At 40.9% G+C, this 20,140-nt stretch overlaps 1 protein-coding gene across 1 annotated transcript in view; it reads left to right on the top strand.

Moving 5' to 3' along the window:
- Nucleotides 1–11,078, top strand: part of EIF3E (eukaryotic translation initiation factor 3E) — a 46,157-nt gene extending 35,079 nt beyond the window's left edge. Inside the window, exons 7-8 of the mRNA XM_087378448.1 lie at nt 7,961–8,098; nt 10,678–11,078. Of these exons, the coding sequence (XP_087234574.1) occupies nt 7,961–8,098; nt 10,678–10,789 (250 nt within the window). The 3' untranslated portion in view covers nt 10,790–11,078. The remainder of the gene's footprint in view (nt 1–7,960; nt 8,099–10,677) is intronic.
- Nucleotides 11,079–20,140: the final 9,062 nt, after the last annotated feature.

Raw genomic sequence — 20,140 nt, 5'->3', positions numbered from 1 at the left:
GGAACGGGAGGCTAGTTTTTTAATGCCCTGTCTCTGTCGTTGGAGTAGATCATTCAAAGGCAAAGATATGCGTTAAAGCAGATGACCCCTAGTAGATGAGCTAGGCTCAAGCAGATATGTCCGCAATGACAAGTATGGAGTGGGGAGCAGAAGGACCTAGCATCATGGTTTCATACGGAATGATAATATGTTCAGAGTACTGTGATGTATGGAGGTTTAATGACAGACACATGGATAAACATTGGACGTTCTATTCGTCATTGCGATAGAGCTTTCTATGTCCACGGGGTGGCTCATTACCCATGGGCACTTACAGCTAGATACCTGGGCAATGTGGGTTAAGAAATGCTTCACAGGCATGCATAGGGGCTAGTGCAAGCTATTTGAGTGAGTATTCAGCCCAATTTCATCCATTGCTTGCTGAAGCATATCCTGAAGGAAGCTTTTGGAGCATTGATGGCAGTTGGAGGAGAAGCACTTCCCACATGGAGCCTGAAAGGCATCATGATTCATGAGGTCACTTGTGGGCATTACCTCCTCTGTATTTTCAGCTTCCAAGTAACAGACAAATATTTCTGCTGACTAGCACAGCCTCGCTGAGAGGGAAGGAAAGAGGGAGAAGTACAACGGGGAGAGAGTGAGAGAGAGGAGTGACACAATAGATGTGGGTGTGAAGTGATGAGCCACACCACAAACTCATAAGTTTTATTAGGATTAGGTTTTTCACCCTATGACTGTCTTAAGACAGTCATAGGTGTCATATCTTTAATAACGGGGTGGCAATGTGCCTTTACCCCAACAACCTCCCACCTAAAGGCCAATGTGCCTAAAGGGGAGAAAAGAATAAAAATTACAGCAATATACAGTTACTGTATACAAGACCATAAAATAAGAATGGTCTTATCCTAATCCCATGATGTGGCGGCAATGTGCAAACCGCTCTGTAGGCAAGCTCTTAGTGAGCAAATCTGCAGGATTATCATCAGTATGCACTTTCACAAGCTCAAGTCGCTTGTCTTCCAGTAATCCCTGATGAAATGATATTTCACATCTATGTGCTTGGTCTTTTGATGAAAGACCGGATTCTTTGCCAACATGATAGCACTCTGACTATCACAATGCAAAACTGGCATATCTCCTATAGTGCCCAAATCTCCCACCAGCCGAGTAAGCCATATTGCTTCCTTGCAAGCCTCAGTGGCTGCAACATATTCAGCTTCAGTGGTTGACATTGCAACGCATTTCTGCAACCGAGACACCCATGATATAGCACCTCCTGCAAATGTGAAAATATAACCGGTAGTAGACTTCCGGTTATCTGCATTCCCTGCATAGTCTGAATCTGTAAAACCATGCACCAATGCATCCTGCCTACCATAGCATATGCACAAGTCTTTGGTACCCTTGAGATACCTCAAGACACCTTTCACTGCTTCCCAGTGCCGCTTGCCTGGATTTGCCATATACCTGCTGATGACTCCCACCGCAAAAGCAATATCCGGACGAGTGGCAACCATGGCATACATCAAAGAACCAACTGCAGATGCATACGGAACCTTGGCCATTTCAGCCTTATCATCATCTGATCTGGGGCTGTCCTTACTGCTGAGTTTTAAATGTGGAGGCAACGGGGTACTAATAGACTTCCCCCCCTCCATTTTAAACCTCTGCAGTACTTTGTCAATGTACTCCTTCTGTGACAGAAACAAAAGTCCCTTGGACCTGTCACGAGTAATCCGCATGCCAAGAATATGGTTTGCATCACCCAAGTCTTTCATGTCAAAAGACTTATGCAGTTGTTTCTTTAAAGCACTAATCTCATGCTGAGATTTACTGGCAATCAGCATGTCATCCACATATAGAATGAGTAGCATCAAACTGCCATCCTTTGCCCGTTTGGTGTACAAGCAATGATCGGTCTCACACCTATGATACCCTTGGGACTGCATGAAGGCATCAAACTTCTTGTACCATTCTCTTGGCGCCTGCTTGAGTCCATACAAGCTCCTCTTGAGCTTACACACAAGCTGCTCTTTCCCTTTAACAGCATATCCCTCTGGCTGACTCATATAGATCTCATCATGGAGATCTCCGTGAAGAAAAGCAGTCTTCACATCCATCTGACATAAATCCATGTCCTCATGAGCAACAAGAGCTAACACTGCTCTCAAAGTAGTCATCTTGACTACAGGGGAAAAAATCTCATCAAAGTCAATGCCCTTCTCCTGCTTAAATCCCTTGGCAACCAATCTGGCCTTATACCTCGGTAAAGCATTTGAATCCACTTTGACTTTGTAAACCCACTTGCATGGCAAAACCTTTCTGCCTGCAGGTAGCTGCACCAAGTCCCATGTATCATTTTGAAGTAGGGAGTCCATTTTTGACTGCATGGCTTTCTCCCACTTCCTTTTCTCTGTTCTTCCCATAGCTTCCTTGAAGCTGGAAGGCTCACCACAATCTGTCAGCATAATAAAATCAGCCACATTATTGGCTCCTGGAACAAACCTGTCAGGAGGCCGTTGTACACGGGTGCTCCTCCTAACAAAATGATCCGGATTAGGCTGCTGTCTAGCCTGTTCGTCATGCATGACGGGTGGCTGTACCACCATATTTGGCTGTTCTACAGCCCCATTTGTTGGCATATCCTGTGGTGCATCATTGGCAAAATTATCTGGCTGATTTTCAGCCTGTATACCCTCTTGAACAGGGTTATCTGCAGCAGCCTGCTGCTGCATATAAATGGGCATTCTTTGCTGTCCGACATCATCATAAATAACCCTCCTGTATTCCACAGGTTGCACGGGTTCTTTGTGTACACTATCCTCTTTAAAGATGACATCATTGCTTCGTAAAATCTTCCATTTAACGGGATCCCATAACCTGTACCCCATTTCACCTTCGTCACCATAACCCATAAAGATGCATCTGGAAGACTTTGGCTCCAGTTTGGTGCGCAGTTCTTTGCGTATATGAGCAAAGCACTCGCAGCCAAACACACGTAAGTGCTTATATGAAGGTGGCTTGCCAGACCACACCTCCTCTGGCACTTTCGACTCCAAAGCCTTGTTCGGCGACCTGTTAATTATGTGAACTGCTGTTTGCACGGCTTCTGCCCAAAAGCCATGGGGCAATGCAGCATAAGACAACATACATCGAACCTTCTCCTGAATAGTTCGATTCATCCGCTCACTCACACCATTTTGAGATGCATTATGAGGGGCTGTGAGTTCCTGTTTAATGCCCTTAGCTTCGCAAAACTGTACAAAAGCATTTGACACATACTCACCCCCATTATCGGATCTGAGGCATTTCAGCCTGCGACCTGTCCGATTCTCAACCTGAGCGACAAACTTCTTGAAAGCATCTAAGGCATCGCTCTTATGCTTCAAGAAATAGACCCACACTTTGCGTGTGGCATCATCAATAAAAGTAATGAAATACTTTGCACCCCCTAGTGATAACTGTGGCATCTCACACAAATCAGTGTGCACTAGATCAAGCGGTGCTCTATTTTGGGGAGTTCTCCTCTTATGAGGAGTCATAGAATGCTTGCCAAATATGCAATGATCACAAGTAGGCAAATCTGAAAATGAAAGAGACGGCAGATAACCCAAACGTGACAGTTCTTGCATTCCTTTAACGGACATGTGTCCCAACCGGCTATGCCACAATGAAACCTTTGGCAGCTCGGTTATGGCAACAACATGATTACCTACACTGGAAACATAAAGAGGGTACAAGGTATCACTCTTATAACCCTCAACCACTACAACCTGGCCATCAGTAATCACCCATTTGGAATCCCCAAATGTGGTGTGGTAACCACTGTCATCCAACAAGCCAGTGCTAATCAGATTTTTCTTGATTTGCGGCACATGGCGAACACCATCAAGCATAAATATGCGTCCATCAGGGAATACTATCTGTATACTGCCAATCCCTGCAATCTGATATGCATAGTTGTTCCCAAGGTGAACAACTCCATGAGTACCTGTGTAGGAAGTAAACCACTCCCTATGAGGAGTAACATGAAAAGAAGCACCTGAATCCAAGAGCCAGGTGTGCATGTCATGGCCATCAATAACCAAAGTATGTGCAATTACAGCAGAAGAGCATAAAACATCATGTCTGTCACTGTCACTGTCCTCTGCTGCAACATTCACTGCATCCAAGTCATCTACCTTGGCCTTGCCTTTGCCTTTGCTTCCACTGCCTGCATCCTTTGCCTCAGCCTTCTTGGCTTTCTGATCCCATATAAACTTGAAGCACTTAGACTTCACATGTCCCTTCTTGCCACAATAAAAGCATTCAATATCCTTTTTGCCACGGGACTGATTGCGGGATTTGGACTTACTAGCAGATCTCCCCTTCTGCTGAGTCCTGCCTCTTTACTGTACCTGCAAAGTACCTGCAAAGCATTTGAAGACTTGCTGCCCGCATTATTCTTCCTGCTCATCTCCTCCATAAGGAGAGAGCTCTCTACATCAGCATATATAAGAGTGACATTTGAATTAGACAGGGTGGTCTTGAAAGTGTCCCAACTCTCAGGGAGGGTACACAACAAGAAAGTAGCCTTGAACTCCTCATCAAGGTTCAACCCCTGTGCAATCAGCTGTGTAAAGATGGCATTGAACTCACTCAAGTTTGAGGTCATAGTTGTACCTTCCTTCATGCGAAGGAAGGGTGAAGGGTGTCAAGCCATCTAAGCCCATAAGGGTGAAGGGTGTCAAGCCATCTGGGATGTCAGATGATGAGTGGGAGGAGCTAGATTTGTCCGCGAGGGCTGCTATCATGCTTACTCTCAGTGATTCTCTTGTGTTCAATGTTCAGGCTGAAAAGACCTCTTATGGCCTATGGCAGAGGCTAGCAGAGTTGTATGCCCAAAAGAGTTCAGCCAGTAAGGTGTATTGGTTGAAGAAGCTGGTTGATCTTCGCATGAAGGAAGGTACAGCTATGACCTCACACTTGAGTGAGTTCAATGCCATCTTTACACAGCTGATTGCACAGGGGTTGAACCTTGATGAGGAGTTCAAGGCTACTTTCTTGAAAGTGTCCCAACTCTCAGGGAGGGTACACAACAAGAAAGTAGCGTTGAACTCCTCATCAAGGTTCAACCCCTGTGCAATCAGCTGTGTAAAGATGGCATTGAACTCACTCAAGTGTGAGGTCATAGCTGCACCTTCCTTCATGCGAAGATCAACCAGCTTCTTCAACCAATACACCTTACTAGCTGAACTCTTTTGGTCATACAACTCTGCTAGCCTCTGCCATAGGCCATAAGAGGTCTTTTCAGCCTGAACATTGAACACAAGAGAATCACTGAGAGTAAGCATGATAGCAGCCCTCGCGGACAAATCTAGCTCCTCCCACTCATCATCTAACATCCCAGATGGCTTGACACCCTTCACCCTTATGGGCTTAGAAATCTTCTTTAGCAGAAGTACATTCAAACACTGTTCTGCCCATAATGCATAATTGTGTGCCCCTTCCAATTTCTTTATGTTCAGAATTGATGATTCACTTCCCCCTGATGCCATATCAGATAAGGAAAGTACCTGACTCCCTGTAAGTCAAAAAATGACTGAATAAAATTCTGATTTCTCAGAAAAACCTGCTCTATCAAGAGCCAGGAGCACTCACAATAGTGCTGTTTTTACTGTCAAAAAATCTGCAGCAAAACAGAAAATTTCCCTCCAGTTACCGTACCTTCTGACACACTGTACCGTGCTCAAATAGGCATAAAACAGTAATTTCAGAATGCTGCAGCTGTTCCACAAGTGCTTTAACAGTGCATCATCAGCTGACAAAGCACAAAACACTGCTGTCTTGGACACTTCTCCCACCTCAGATGAGGTATTGCACTGATTTTATATGCATAAACCACTTGTCATACATTGTTTTGTTCACTGAAAAGAGGCTCCAGACACTTCAGCCTGTCACAAACTTGCAACAGAAAATGGGACAAATCTCAAGCAATCACCCTTCTGCCAAGGGGATAAAAGGCATCTGAAGGTCTCAAACAGTAACTTAAGTGCTCTCAAGCAAAATCTGGGCAAAAGCCCCTTGATTTGACACCTGTGCCAAGTGAAAAACACCTCAACACTGAGGTAGCATACAAAATACAGCGCTCTCCTGGCACTTTCACCTGACAATGCAATGCATAAACAGCCCTGTGTACACAGTAACAACACAGATCCCAACGTACAAACACTGAAGAGAAAATCTTTTGAGCACTGTCAACGATGGACAGTTAGGGACCGAGTAAACTCAATGCGCCCTGGCGAAGCGTGGCTCAACTGAGATTTTTCAAGGTGTCGTACACAAAATGTGACCTGCAGAAATGTCACTGAATACACTGCGGAAACAAGACCAATGTGGGCTCCCTGGCTCCACACTGCCTCAAGGCATACACTGCATAAGCTTCCAGGCAAAAGCCCTTTGAAAATGTCACCCAAAAGCTGAGATTTGCACTCAGCAAAAGCATAAAAGCCCTCTGCAATATCAAGGCATTACCTTCCCGAAACAAGATAACTGTGCAACCACCACACACTGTGGTACTAGTCACCTCAAGCACGAGGGACAGGAGGGTACTTGCTGTACCTTCAACACACAGTTTTAAGAACTGAACAGCTGGGAATGCTCTCTCTTTTTCTTATTTCCCCAAAGAAAAACTGCTGTACTTTCTGTATTTGTGTACTTGTGCAGGGTACCATTGTACCTGCTGTACCTGTGCAGGGTACAGATCCAAAACTTCTGTACTTTCTGTACCTGTGTACTCGTGCAGGGTACCATTGTACCTGCTGTACCTGTGCAGAGTACAGATCCAAAACAAAATTTCGAAATGCACTCCCTGACGCAGCTCCCTGACGGAGTTCGTACGGCGACGTCCGTACAGTACGGATGCCTGTACGGTGTCCGTACGGCGGTACGGATAGCCGTATGTCCGTACACAACAAGGTGCATGCATGGAGTAGTAGCCCTAGTCCTGATGAATGTTTAAATTAGAGTTTTCCCCCTTAGGGTTAGCTTGTCCGCATGCACGTGCACACACCTGTTCTTTTCTCCTTGCTTTCATGTTTCCCAAAAACCCCCTGCTTCCACCCTGCTTCTGCATGGGCTATTTTTAGGATCGTATATATTCTAGTCTTATATATACATGTAGTGAGGCGCTGGTACCTGTTGAAAGGAATAGATGTAACATCAACTTTTTTGGCCTCATAGATCAATACTTCAAGGATGTTTTGGGGCCAAGGCACACCCCCTTCTATTTCATCTCTTCTGGAAGCATACTTCACATATGATAAAACATGGAATTTCCTCTTTCACAGAAAAGAGTACGTGTGGCAATAAAAATCAGTTTAATGAAGGTATAACTTTTTTTCCATGCCAACTTTTACTGCACCAAAATGTGTCATGGCATGGTCTGGCTACCATCCAAAGGAATCATGGCTGTGATGGGGCATGCTACCATTGTCCTTTTTACTTTCATCGTAGATGTTAATGCGAGTAGATCCCACAAAATGGCTAAGGCTTGGGATAAGATTTTTTCTGGCGAGAGCTAAATGCTTTTGGTACACTCAACAGGACCCTGGTCAACGAAACTTTTAGCCTATAACATCATGTGCATGGTGAAAGCTATTGTAAGTTCGGAAATGTGTTAGGTGTCCACATGCTGGATGCAATTTTCATATGCTGACTCAAGAATCAGCCAATGTGATATGGAGAGTGCAGCTTGAGTTGATTATTTATGTATATTTGCTTGCTATTATGCCTGTCCTGAAGAATATGATAGCAGCATGTTATACATTAATAAGTCGTCATCAACAATCCTGCTACTTGATTTGCCATTTATCTTTTATGGCCATTGGAATTATGTGTATTTAAAATGTGGCATTATTATTTTTCTCATTTTTGTTATATCTTTAATGCAATACTGGTATCGTTTTTACATCTTTTGCAGCATGCTGTCTCAAAAGCTGAACATGAACTATGATGATGCTGAGCGATGGATCGTCAACCTCATACGGAATGCTCGTCTTGATGCCATGATTGATTCCAACATGGGGACCGTGGTCATGGGGACACAACATACTAATGTGTAAGTGGAGTTTATCAAATTCAATTCTATCCACCTTTTTATACTTCTAAATTTTACACCGCTTATATGACTTAGACTTGAAAGTGGATAGTGATCAGGCACTTTCACAGATGCCTACGGAAGGCCTAAAAGACCCACGAGACAACTTTGAAATACATCATGATTAAAAACTCCTGGTAGACAAACAAGAGTGTCTCACACACTCCTAACAATCTGATGGAATCTAAATTTGAAGCTGAAAACAGAAACACATTGTGAATATGTGTGGCTGGCCCTTGAGGGGATTCAGTCAAGTATCTACTATCAGCCATGAGTGATTTGAGCTCTGTGCGGGCCCAACCAAGATCTTGGTGTCTTTGAAACATATGGCGATCTGTTGTTGTCATTTGCTCTGCTCGGTAGTCTGTCCAAATGACTCAACTTGATGTGAAGAATCTGAGCCTGTAAAGGTTGCTGGCCCTCCTGGGTCTTTTGAATGCCTCCCACTGCTATGGACTACCCACATTGGATCATGCCAGTGTTCTGCTGTTGTTGCACCTCATATCTGCTGGCTGGTCTCTCCTGTGCTGCTGGTCCAGGACTGGCCCTCAGGTTAGGCAGATGGCCACAGCCTGAGATGCCCTCGTCACCCCCTTCTTCTGAGACTGGGATAGAGGGCAAGATGGTACCTGTAATGTGGAAACAGTAGACTGGAGGACTGATACTTGCAACATGATCTCTCGAGATCCAGCTTATACCCCCGACTCCCATCGCTAGCGAACATGTCGTCCATCATCTTCTGCCATTTCCAATAGCCCAAAGGCTCATCTTTGGTCATCGATAGCTGGCTATGAGCTTTTTTGGGTGAGTTCAGGGAAACCGCCAGGACTTCCTGTCTGTATCTTACAATTGAATGGTGCAGTCTCACCGATTGAGTACTTCTTTGTGGTTGGCAAGCCACAGTGCACTTAAGATGATGTTAATTGGGCCTAATTGAAGGTTCTCTTCTCTGCCATCCCACTAATGTGAAGCTCGATTTCCTGTGATACTGCTCTGGTGCCAACTGGTTGCTGAGTATGCCTGAACGCACTGTGCAGCTTGAGCTACCTTGGCTGACTGTTCTATGGGAAGATTGAGATTTGCAACCACCATGTTATCAAGAAACTCCTTCTAGTGCCACTATCAAAAAGGGTATTGGCCCTACCTGTCCATAACATATAACAACTTCTCTGATTGGTTGTCCTAGAGGCTGTGTGTTTGGCTGAGTTTCTATCACTCGTGAGACTGCTCCTGGTGCTGCAGCAGTCCTGATGGAAGGGAGGTTGTGATGGGCTGCACTAGCTGGGGGATTCAAAGGGGGACAACGTGGCTTATCATAGCCATGCTCATGGAAGTGATAACAGAGATCCTTCTTGTCGTGCCTCTGCTTCTCCTTTGCATTGGGAAAGCCCCCATACTTAATACCTGGAGCTATAATTTTGTGTAGCAATTTACAGTCCCTGAGTGCAGGTATCAACCCATGTATATCTGACAGTATTATCAAACCGAAGTGAGATGCTCTCACACAGTCACGTCTATTGCAAGTAAATTGCTTTCAAGTGTAGTGTGTTAATTGTTGGTCTAATTTGACCCAAGAGATTCCGGAATCTTTCAAAATCCAGATGGCAGCTTATGCTTGGGTACTGAGGGGAACCTAAGCGTAGATTTGCTTACTAAGTTATTTTTATTTTTCTCATTTACTCATAATCTTGAATAAACTTACAAAGTCCTTTCTTTCTTTTGTTTTTTCGCTTGTTTTATAAAAAAAGTTAATTTGTATATTTTAGTCTTATGAAGGTATATATAATTCTAGACACAGCATATACATGAGTGCGAGATCTATTTTGATGACCAGGGCCTCAGCTGAAGTATCTGTAGTTCAGTAAGTGGTTTTTGATATGGTCTTTCAAACCCTATTCAGATTAATGTTTTAAAACTGTGTTATTGAAATCATTGAAGGTATGTTTCCAACTCGTGGGTATGTTGATATTGATGAAATAAATAAACGATTGAATAGGTAGATTATGTACTCCTAAAGTTATAGCCGTTACCATGGCTGGGGTTGCCCCTCCTCTTGTTGGGCTTTGGTAGAAACTGCTATGAAGAGGTCTGCAATGGTGTCACAGTTGTAAATGATCCAAAGATTTTCAGATGCAATTGAACATGTTCAGTCGCAACTATAGCAGTAATGAGTAAATAGCTGATCGACAGTTTGCATTGTCTGGTTGATGTTCAACCTTAGGGTTCTCGTCTAGAGAAATGTATTACGTACATACTCCTACCATCATGGACACATTGGGTGCATTTGGAATTACGTTATTGACTGAGTACTCTGTGATTGCAGGAACAAGAAGTAATAAATAATGAAATAAGTCCTACCATCATGGATGTCTTGTGTGCATTGATAATAAAAATTTTCTTGTCTACTTAATACTCCTAGCATCATGGATACATTGGGTGCGTTTGGAGTTATGTTTTTGACTGAGTATACTATGATTGCAGGCATGCTACCATCATGGGTTCTTGTGTGCATTGTTAAAAAAATTGTTTGTTGGTTGCAGGTATGAACAAATAATTGAAACAACAAAGCAACTATCTGTACGTAGCTATATGTTGGCGAATGGTGTTGTGGCAGCATCTGCAGTTGCTCCAGCTTCTTCGTTCTCCCGCTAGCATTGAAGAGCTTTGGGTTTGTTGAGCCAATAACATTCCATTTTTTATAGTGTAGCTTACCTCTCCAGGAAATTTGTATCTCGATCCACTTAATCATTAAAGATATTGATTTTACTGCCTGATTGTTCTGAAAATGTCTGAAAGATCAGGTGACGGTGGCCTTGATATGGCTGACTCTTTGCACCCATCTTTTATTTTTGTGTGTGGAGCTAGATGGGTGTCAGTGTTCTTTGTTCGCTGAGGATTTTAGTTCCATGTCTTCTTGCATCATGATTCCAAGTTTGTGTTATTTTCATGGGTGTCAATGGTCTTGTTCCATGTCTACTTGCATCATGAATCTAAGTCTGTTGATTTACTGGGGGGTAGGGGAGAGAAGGGGGGGACAGCATTTTTGGTAAAATAATGCCTCCCTCTGTTGTGCTTCTCTCGCCCCCACCTCTTTCTGTCCTCTTTTGTTTGTTCTGCTGTTGCCTGTAAGCTATTCTCTAAAGCTTCTTCCTTCTAGAAGAAGCTCATCGTAACTCTTGGAGGGTGATCTCACTTTATACCACATGATCTAAACTATCAAGATTCATTTTGATTCATAGCATCCACTTTGATTTCTTTTTATCAGTGGATATAGCTAATCTATATCTCCCCGTATCGATAGATTTATATTCTGTTTTTAGCAAATGTCCTTTCATCTTTGACAGGGCATCATGTTCCTCATCCATGACTTCTTACCAATATAATGTGCGAGATATGTTTGTTTCAACTAGATGGTACATTTTCACAAATTCAAGTTCTCTTGTAGCTCCATCTTTCTCAGTTTTCTCTCTTATAGGTCTCTGGATTTTTTATGTGATTTTTTGTTTATGATTTTGCACCAAACTATACATGGTTATAGGTGCTATTCATAATGCATCATAGGTGATACTAATTTTTTAAAAAGCTAATCATAATATGAATTTTTCTCACCTCTTGAGATAAGGAGTTGGCTTTTGATTGAATTTCTAATTTTGTATGGCTTTGATTTTGGTAGTTGTCACGTGTTCAGGTTCTCATAATGTGTTTAAAAACCCTCTTTTATATCCTTGAAATATTAAAATTGAAAGTGTGAGATATTTGTTTCAAAAAATATATCCATGTCTTCTTGTGGATTGAATGTTTGAATTGATTTATAATATAGAGAATTGTGTGCCTGAGTAAGACAAAGGATCTTCATGTAAATCTAATTGTTCCAAATTACATTGTTAATCAGTGAGGACATAAATTGGACCTAGTTTTTTATATTTAAAAAAGAAGACTTGTATTAGGTATGAAAGAAAAACTTCAAGAGCAAAGCTCAAGGGAGATGTGCATCACGCGAGGCATTAGAAAACAAATACCAAAAATAGGGTAAAATCAAGCTCCTATAAGAGAGCGCCAATAAATAACTCAAGGTTGAGGTTGAAATTGCCACCTCAACCTTGTGAGGGATTTTGACAAGAATGGGAGTTGCTCCACTCCTTAAAGAAAACTTATCCTCTTGGTAGAGGTGGTTCATGAAGACCTTTGCATGCTTTCCCAAATGGCCCCAAATGACCTAAACTACTTTTAGAGAATTCATCTTGTGCATTAACTATGTATATCTATGCGTGATTAAGCACATGAGATATCTAGCAACAAATCCTCATAATTTCATGGACGAACTACAATGCATATCATAACTCAATGCAGCCTACTACCACATCCTAAAATATCTCGTTGTTGCTTTGCTAAAGAGGCCTCTCTTTGGAATTATTTTTGCATATGTAGAATCACCTCGATTGAACCCATGATGAAATTACTCTATCTATCTATCTATAATTATTTGGCTTCAAGCTTGTGTGTGTGTATTTTGCTAAGAGTTTTGATCACTTTTGCTTTCGGGACGAACTATGATGCAGATCATAACTCAATGCAGCCTACTACCACATCCTAAAATATTTGGTTGTTGCTTTGCTGAGGCCTCTCTTTGGAATTCTTTTTGCATATATGGAATCACCTTGATTGAATCCATGATGAAATTACTCTATCTATCTATCTTTCTATCATTATTTGGCTTCAAGCTTGCAAAAAGATATTTTGTAGCCTTTTGCTTCATGTGCTTACTAGTGTACTTGGAATGAATACTTTATTTTTCTATATTCATCTTAGTCCCTTTTGGCTTTACATTGATGAAAATGGAATCTAATGAGGTGATTTCATGATGGATGCATATCTTTTGTGTTGTAATAAGGATGTGCTTTCACACTTAATACACATCTTTTGATTATGTATTCTTAATAAATGACACACAAATTGCACCAAAATTGGGAAGTCAAGTGACATGCTGCTCAACACAAGTCCCCAATTTGACACCACCCAAGTTTGTGTGTCGCCAGAAATGTGTTTGCCACTATGCTCACAAGATATCATAAAGTTCTCTAAATGGAGAGTTGACACGTGCCTTCTTATGCCCATATGGAAAAACTTAAACTAGTGTAAAATAGAAGAATGGAAGTTGTTTTTTTGACAAAATGCTCGTCTTTACACAAATGTGCATTAAACCCCTTTTTGTTCATTAGTTGGACATAACCTCATTGCTACTTCACTATATTGTTGTATAGAGGATTAAAGAATCAACTCAACCAATGCTTCCAAATGCTCTTGTTGACGATTATATTGCTATCATCACTAGAAACTATTGACCATATGAATTAGAATCGAATTGATGAAAGTAAAGGACCCAATCATGGGTTTATACCTTTGAAAGAAAGCACGTCAAATAATGTGTGTGATTTGACCAATGTTGGTCACTCAGTGTTTCTATGTATGGTGTAGTTTAATATGATTAGCCTTTGGTTGCCCAATGTGCAACCAATCAATTTTCCACTGTGATGAGCGGGAGTTATCCAAGATTCGAAGTTATGAGCATCATGGACATGAGCTTCAATGGGCATTGTGGCCTTTCAAGTTATTGGAGTCCTAGAAATAAAATTATGAAATTATTCAATCAATCTCTTATAAATGTTGTTCTTTATTTACCTTGTAGGAAAGATACCAATTGGAACATTTGTAGAGCAAAGCATGTCCCAATAGACATTATGTGTTGCCTTGTGATAATAATTATTTTGGCTTCATTTTGTTGGTCCTAATATAAATAATGCAAGAAAGATATCACGTGTTTCACGTTTTCGCGTTTTAATTTGCTTTCTTTTTTAGAGGATCACACTTGATGATAGAGCCTTAGAATATGACAAAGGAAGAGATGTAATAGACATGATATTCTTTGGGGTGATATTATGTTAATGATTATGATCTATCTCTAGTTTGATAGACCATCATTAGATTGATAATAAAAAGGTTTGCCACTGGCATATAGATCTAGTTTGATGACATTGATGTGGTAGAAGGATGACTTGTTAAGGATCTTGATGTTGGGATCACAATAGGCATCGATATTAACATGTCAAACATCATTACGCTAGAAGGCTAGTACGCAACAATGATGATGTGACAAGGTCCAATCTCAAAGTGAAGTTGAAGGAGTTGGGAAGCCCTTTTAATGGAAAGTCCACTTGGTAGAAATTTGAAGTAAAAGATACCATTGTGCTTACTACGCTTAAAAATGATTAGTGAAGTTCAAGTAATTGCATATAAATTCAAACCTCACACAAGATTCTAATATCATGTTTAGTAATTAGGGAGAGTAAAGATTGAACCTTGCATACACACCCCACCTTGCCTTGTAGGTGCACATTTCCTAATCTGAGAACAAGTATTTATATGTGTCCATATATAAACTATCAGTAGAAGCCAATGAAGCTCGTAAACGAATGTTTGCATGTAAACCGGCTTGCATCCTTGTAACATTAAAGCAATATTTGCCCTCTCATTCATAATCCCTTCTTAAGAAAAAAGATGTTTCAAACAATATTCTAGATGCAACCAAATTTTGTGAGGTGTAAGCATATACCTGTCTCTCAACATTGGTGGAATAGTTTATCTAAGGACAAATTGTATATCAATGGTGGGGTGCATAGAAGTCATCCAAACATGTTGCTAAAATTTCAATGTGGTATTCTCTAAATGTTTCTATTATGAACCATTAAAAAGTGGAGGGTGCATCTTCAACCCAAATGATATCGCTTTGTAGGTATAGGCTCACCATTATGTGATGAAGCTTGTCCTTCCAAGAAATATGATTGTATCCAATATATTCATCCATAAAGGATATTTCTTATATCATGTTACCTGATCTAAGATGCAATTTTTGAATGGAATTGGGAATGTATCTGATACAGTGTACGCATTCAACATCTTGTAGTCCACATTGACAGAGAGATTACCATTTGTTTCGGGTACTACCATGATAGGGAATGGTCAATTAATCCAATCAATGGCACATGTGAATCTTCAAAAGAGTTGGTGTAACTCTTGGGTTCAGCCTACACCTCTACTGCTACACGAGTTTGGCATAAGGCACAAGAAAAATGCATTCTGGTGATAATAGATCTCAAGAGGTACACCTCTTAAGTCTACATAGTTCCATGCTGTGAACACATCTTGGTACTCTACGAATAGGGCATACACAGTAAGGGGTCCTTGAATTTCTTGACAAAAACTCCGTGCAACAATAAGGGGCTAGTCATAACAACTACTCATGATGCTAATGTTGAGCTTTAGTTCCTTACATTCTTCCTAGTCCATCTTGGCCGCTTCATTTTTACATTTGTTTTGTACTTTATGTTCACCTATACTACGTGATTTTGCAAGGGTACTTGCTGAGTCTATACAAGGTCGGTCTTGCATGGGTACTAATGATGACTGAGTCTATAACCAAATATTTGAGATTTTAATAAAATACACAAAACACCACTTGATTAACCAGAAGAACCAAGATCATAACGAGAGGATGGTGCCACCGACTGGGTAGAATCTCCCCCCTAGATTGGTAGCTCATGCTTCTCCATGTATAGGATGTAAGATCTTTCCATTGCAACACATAGAAACAAAATAATCATGTCCAAAACTATCCCTTTATTTAGGATACTTTTACATAGCCCATAGGGCTTAATTTTTTGAAAAGGATTTATGTCCCTTCATTATCCTCATTATTAAACATCGCCATGACATAAAATAACAATGCAAATACAAGAGCTAGCCCACCACATAATGTCCATCATGTGACACCTCAATTATTTTCCTTGCACTATCTCAAATACCTCATCATATGTTTGATTCATGTACTCAAGATGGAATTTCCTCAATGACAATCAATCGGAAGAATAACTAAATCAACAATTCTAATATAATTGCATGTAACATACAATAATAAAACATAATACCAATAACACTAGAGACATCCATATCAATACGAAATCATTGACCATCTACCATGTCAAAACACAAGCTTAGTTAAGAATCCCCAACTAATTCACACAAACTATTATCTAGAGTCCCCACCACATCCCGTGCAGTTCCATGGAGTACTTTGCCATGGTATACAAGACTATAATACCCTAAGCAAGTAATGCAAGAAGTATAATTCCCATTACATACCTCTTGCTTAGGTTGTAGTAGTTGATCTCATTTGCACATTTGATTATAGGAACTGATGACGTTGACAAAAACTTGAAAGAACCGTTCATGCATACATTGAGTGCCCATTGAGTGTCATCTATAAGATGATTCTCATCTTGCATAAGAACTATCTAATCCCATAACCACTAGCATCGATTACAACTACTGAAAATGGTTTAGAGATATATGGTAGCTATAACACAAGATCTTTTATAAGAGCTTCTTTCAAAGCTTTAAAAGATCTATCCTATCATTCAGTCCAATGAAAATGTTACTATAATCCCAATAAGTTTTGTCAATGGATGTGCAATAAAGGCAAACTTCGTGATGAAGTTCCTATAGAAGATGCATAACTCCAAAGTGATCTCAACTCATGTATATCCCATCGGTCTAGGCCATGTGACTATACATATCTATCTTTTTGGGTTCTACTCAGATTCTATCAGCTAAAAAAGTATTTTATCGGTCCTTGAAAACAACTACTCTTTTAAGGATTAAGATATATTTGATTCTCCTTCAAGAGGTTAAAGGCTAGCTCCAAATGTTTCTTGTGTTTTTCTATGTCTTTACTAAAGACTAGTGTACGATCAAAGAATACTACACAATCTTGATGTTTGAGAAATATACGATTTATCATTATCCTAAAAGTATTCAGGGGATTAGTTAACCGAAAGGCATAACTAAGAGTTTCTAATGCTCCAATTGAGTTTTGAAAGTAGCATCCTTATGCCCATATGGACCTAATGGTATCTAGACTTAAGACTAATTTGACTAAATATCTTGGCCCCTTCAGAGGCTAAGGTATTTAGAAAAATTAGTCTTTTGGACCTAATGGTATTAGACTTAAGACTAATTCCACTAAATACCTCGGACCCTCATAATGAATCAAATAAAAGGACTGCATCATCTTCTTGATGTTGACAACCCTCCTATTGTGATATTTCCTTTGTTGAATCTTCTTGGCAACAACATTTAAGTAGGCCATTGAGCACAATCATTACTTCATTCTTTTGGGTAGCTATTGTTTTTTACCACTTCATGATGTAGTTTGTACCCACGTTGTGCATCTATAGGTGTAGATTTTCTAATGACTTGGGACAAGGTTGAGTTTTTACTCCCCCTCCTAGCCTCCTATTTCATGAGTGTAATATTTTAGTTTTCTTGACCTTGGAAGCCATCTTCTTGGTAGACAACTTTGTTCTTATTTGCAATCATTGTTGCCTTCTTGGATTACCACCTTGGGAGCCATCTTCTTGGTAGACTACTTTGTCCTTATTTGCAATTATTGTTACCTTTTTACTTTATTAGCTTCCCCCCTTCTCCTCTTAACCTCATCGATCCCTCTACATTAGCTTCCCCCCTTTCTCCTCTCAACCTCTTCGATCCCTCTACCTTGTTGTTTTTTCACTTTCTTTGTTGCATGGAGAAGCCCCTTTGGAAACACCCCTCTTGACATTTTAAGTGTAATGAGTTGGTTGTGGGTTGGCAACCCCCTTGAGTTTCTTGCTTGGGCAATGTAACTTTGGATCTGTATTGCTACCAACTTATGGTAGGCAACAGGCAATGACATCATATTCTTATTGCTAGGCAGCAAGCAATGACATCAACTCGGCATATGTATGGCTGCAAAACTTATGGCAATTTCTTGAAAACATGGCATATAGGTAAATCCAAATGATGGCTTGTTTGGCGAGCAACATCAAGATTTGTAGTATGGAGCTTCAAATTGTAGCAATAGCAATGGGGTGGTTAGAAACCCCCCCATCTCTCATACTTGCAACTTGTTCCACCAGAGCCACTAGCCTCTTGTGCTCATCCTTCCAATCGAACTATTGTGCTCTTGTCCTACTCTTGGCGGGTCTCTCTTCTCCTACAGTGCACTCAAGGAACACACTCCCTTATTGTTTCTAAGTTGGACTAATCACAACATGGGACTCCCTTTGTGTGCTCAACAAACACACTCCCTTACTATTTCTAAGTTGGACTTTTCATGTGTCTTAGTCTCCCATGCCTCTGTTTTCATAGCCTCCTATGAGCTCCCAAGGCCCTTCTTAGCCCATGCCTTTTGCTCCCTCTTTGAAGTCACCTCCTACCCATTTCTTTGTTGTAACAATCGACAACGGCGAGTGTTCATTTGTGATCTCTTCAAGTTGTTGCTTCCTCCTTTTTGTTGAGTGTTTCTTCTTGATAGTGGCGATCCTAAAAATGGCTTGGCATAAAAGATGTAAAAGATACATGGAAGAAGTTGCAAGCTTCTTCTTGGATTGAACATATCCGAGAGTGACCAAAGAGTCAGTTTGTAAAGGCATTGGCACGCCAAGGATGGAGACAACATGATTATCTGCTATTCTTCACTATGTTGGTGAAACATGGTGGGAGGAGGCTGCAATACCCCCTTCCCTTGTTTGTAGCCAAACATTGGGTCATGACTCATCTATCTCCCACATTTCTCCCACATTTCTCCCTCATTACCTCCTCCCTTGCCTCCTATCACCTCACAAATGCCTCTTTGTCTCTCTCGCATACCTCTAGAACCTCACATACCACAATAGTTGTGCACACTCTCTCTTTATCCATCCATTATACTCTCTCTTAGCTAAATGACGTGTGTGTGTGTGTCTCTCTCTCTCTCTCCCCCCTCCCCTACAACCTCACAAACCACAATAGTATTGCACACTCTCTCCTTATCCATCCCTTGTACATTCTCTTCCTCTTTCTTAGTTAAATGGCTTCTGTGTGTGTGTGTGTGTGTGTGCGTGTGTGTGATTTTTTTTTTTTGCGGGGGGACCCATGTACATCATTGTGGGCAAAAGACATAAAGTTAATGATGAACTATGGAGTCAACTCATTAATTCATTCTTGGGGGCTTAATTAATTCAAAGTAAAAAGAGGTCATTAGACCTTAGGTTCAGGTTAAGCCACTCATGATGTTATGTATGGACAATGAACTATGGAGTTAACTCATTAATTCACTCTTGGGGGCTTAATTAATTCAAAGTAAAAAGAGGTCATTAGACCTTAGGTTTAGGTTAGGCCACTCATGATGCTATGTATGGACAATGATCATAGATTTTGAAGGGGCACATGATGTGGCATAACAACCCCCACCCCAACCGGGATGAGTGCCACATTGACTAATTTACAGGTCTAACTCATGTATGTCCCACATAATATTACTCTCACCATGTCACTCACTCTGGGGCTAACAATCACATTCTAGTAAGGCATTTATGCATGTGCTTAATGCAAATTGATTGGGCATACTATGTCTGTGTGCCACATAGGAGGGGGTTGAAGTCCTAGCTTTTGCGAGAAGCCACCAAGAGGCTTTACCTTAAGGTTAAGACAACTTGTGGGTTGGACATGTACAATTCTCTTCCTTCCTCATGTTGGGGTTCGCTATATGTTGAGTTCATGATCGTTTTGTAGCAATTGTGCACTTTTAGTTGTATGCTCTCATTCAAGCTAGCATTGCCATTTTCATTGGACCAATTCATTGTTTTGTGTGTGTGTGTGGGAGGCATTTGAATCTAGATGGATCTAGTCTAAAAAATTAGGGTGAAGCCAGGAGTAAGGACAAGTGGAGTTAAGCTAAGTTTGCCTACTTGAGGAATAGTGCATGTGAGCTATGAATAGAAGTACAAAGGGGGGAGTATTTGTATTTTAAGGGATGGTTGGTAAGCATGAATGTTGAGAGAGAGAGAAAGAGAGAGAGAGCATCCCAATAGCACTTAATCTTTGAGAGAGAGAGAGAGAGAGAGAGAGAGAGAGAGAGAGAGAGCAAAC

The sequence above is a fragment of the Dipteris shenzhenensis genome, chromosome 8, assembly GCF_047967505.1.
Source record: "Dipteris shenzhenensis isolate YYH24624 ecotype China chromosome 8, Dip_SZ_1.0, whole genome shotgun sequence".
In the NCBI taxonomy this organism is placed as follows: Eukaryota; Viridiplantae; Streptophyta; class Polypodiopsida; order Gleicheniales; family Dipteridaceae; genus Dipteris; species Dipteris shenzhenensis.
This window is presented reverse-complemented; position numbering and strand designations above follow the sequence as displayed.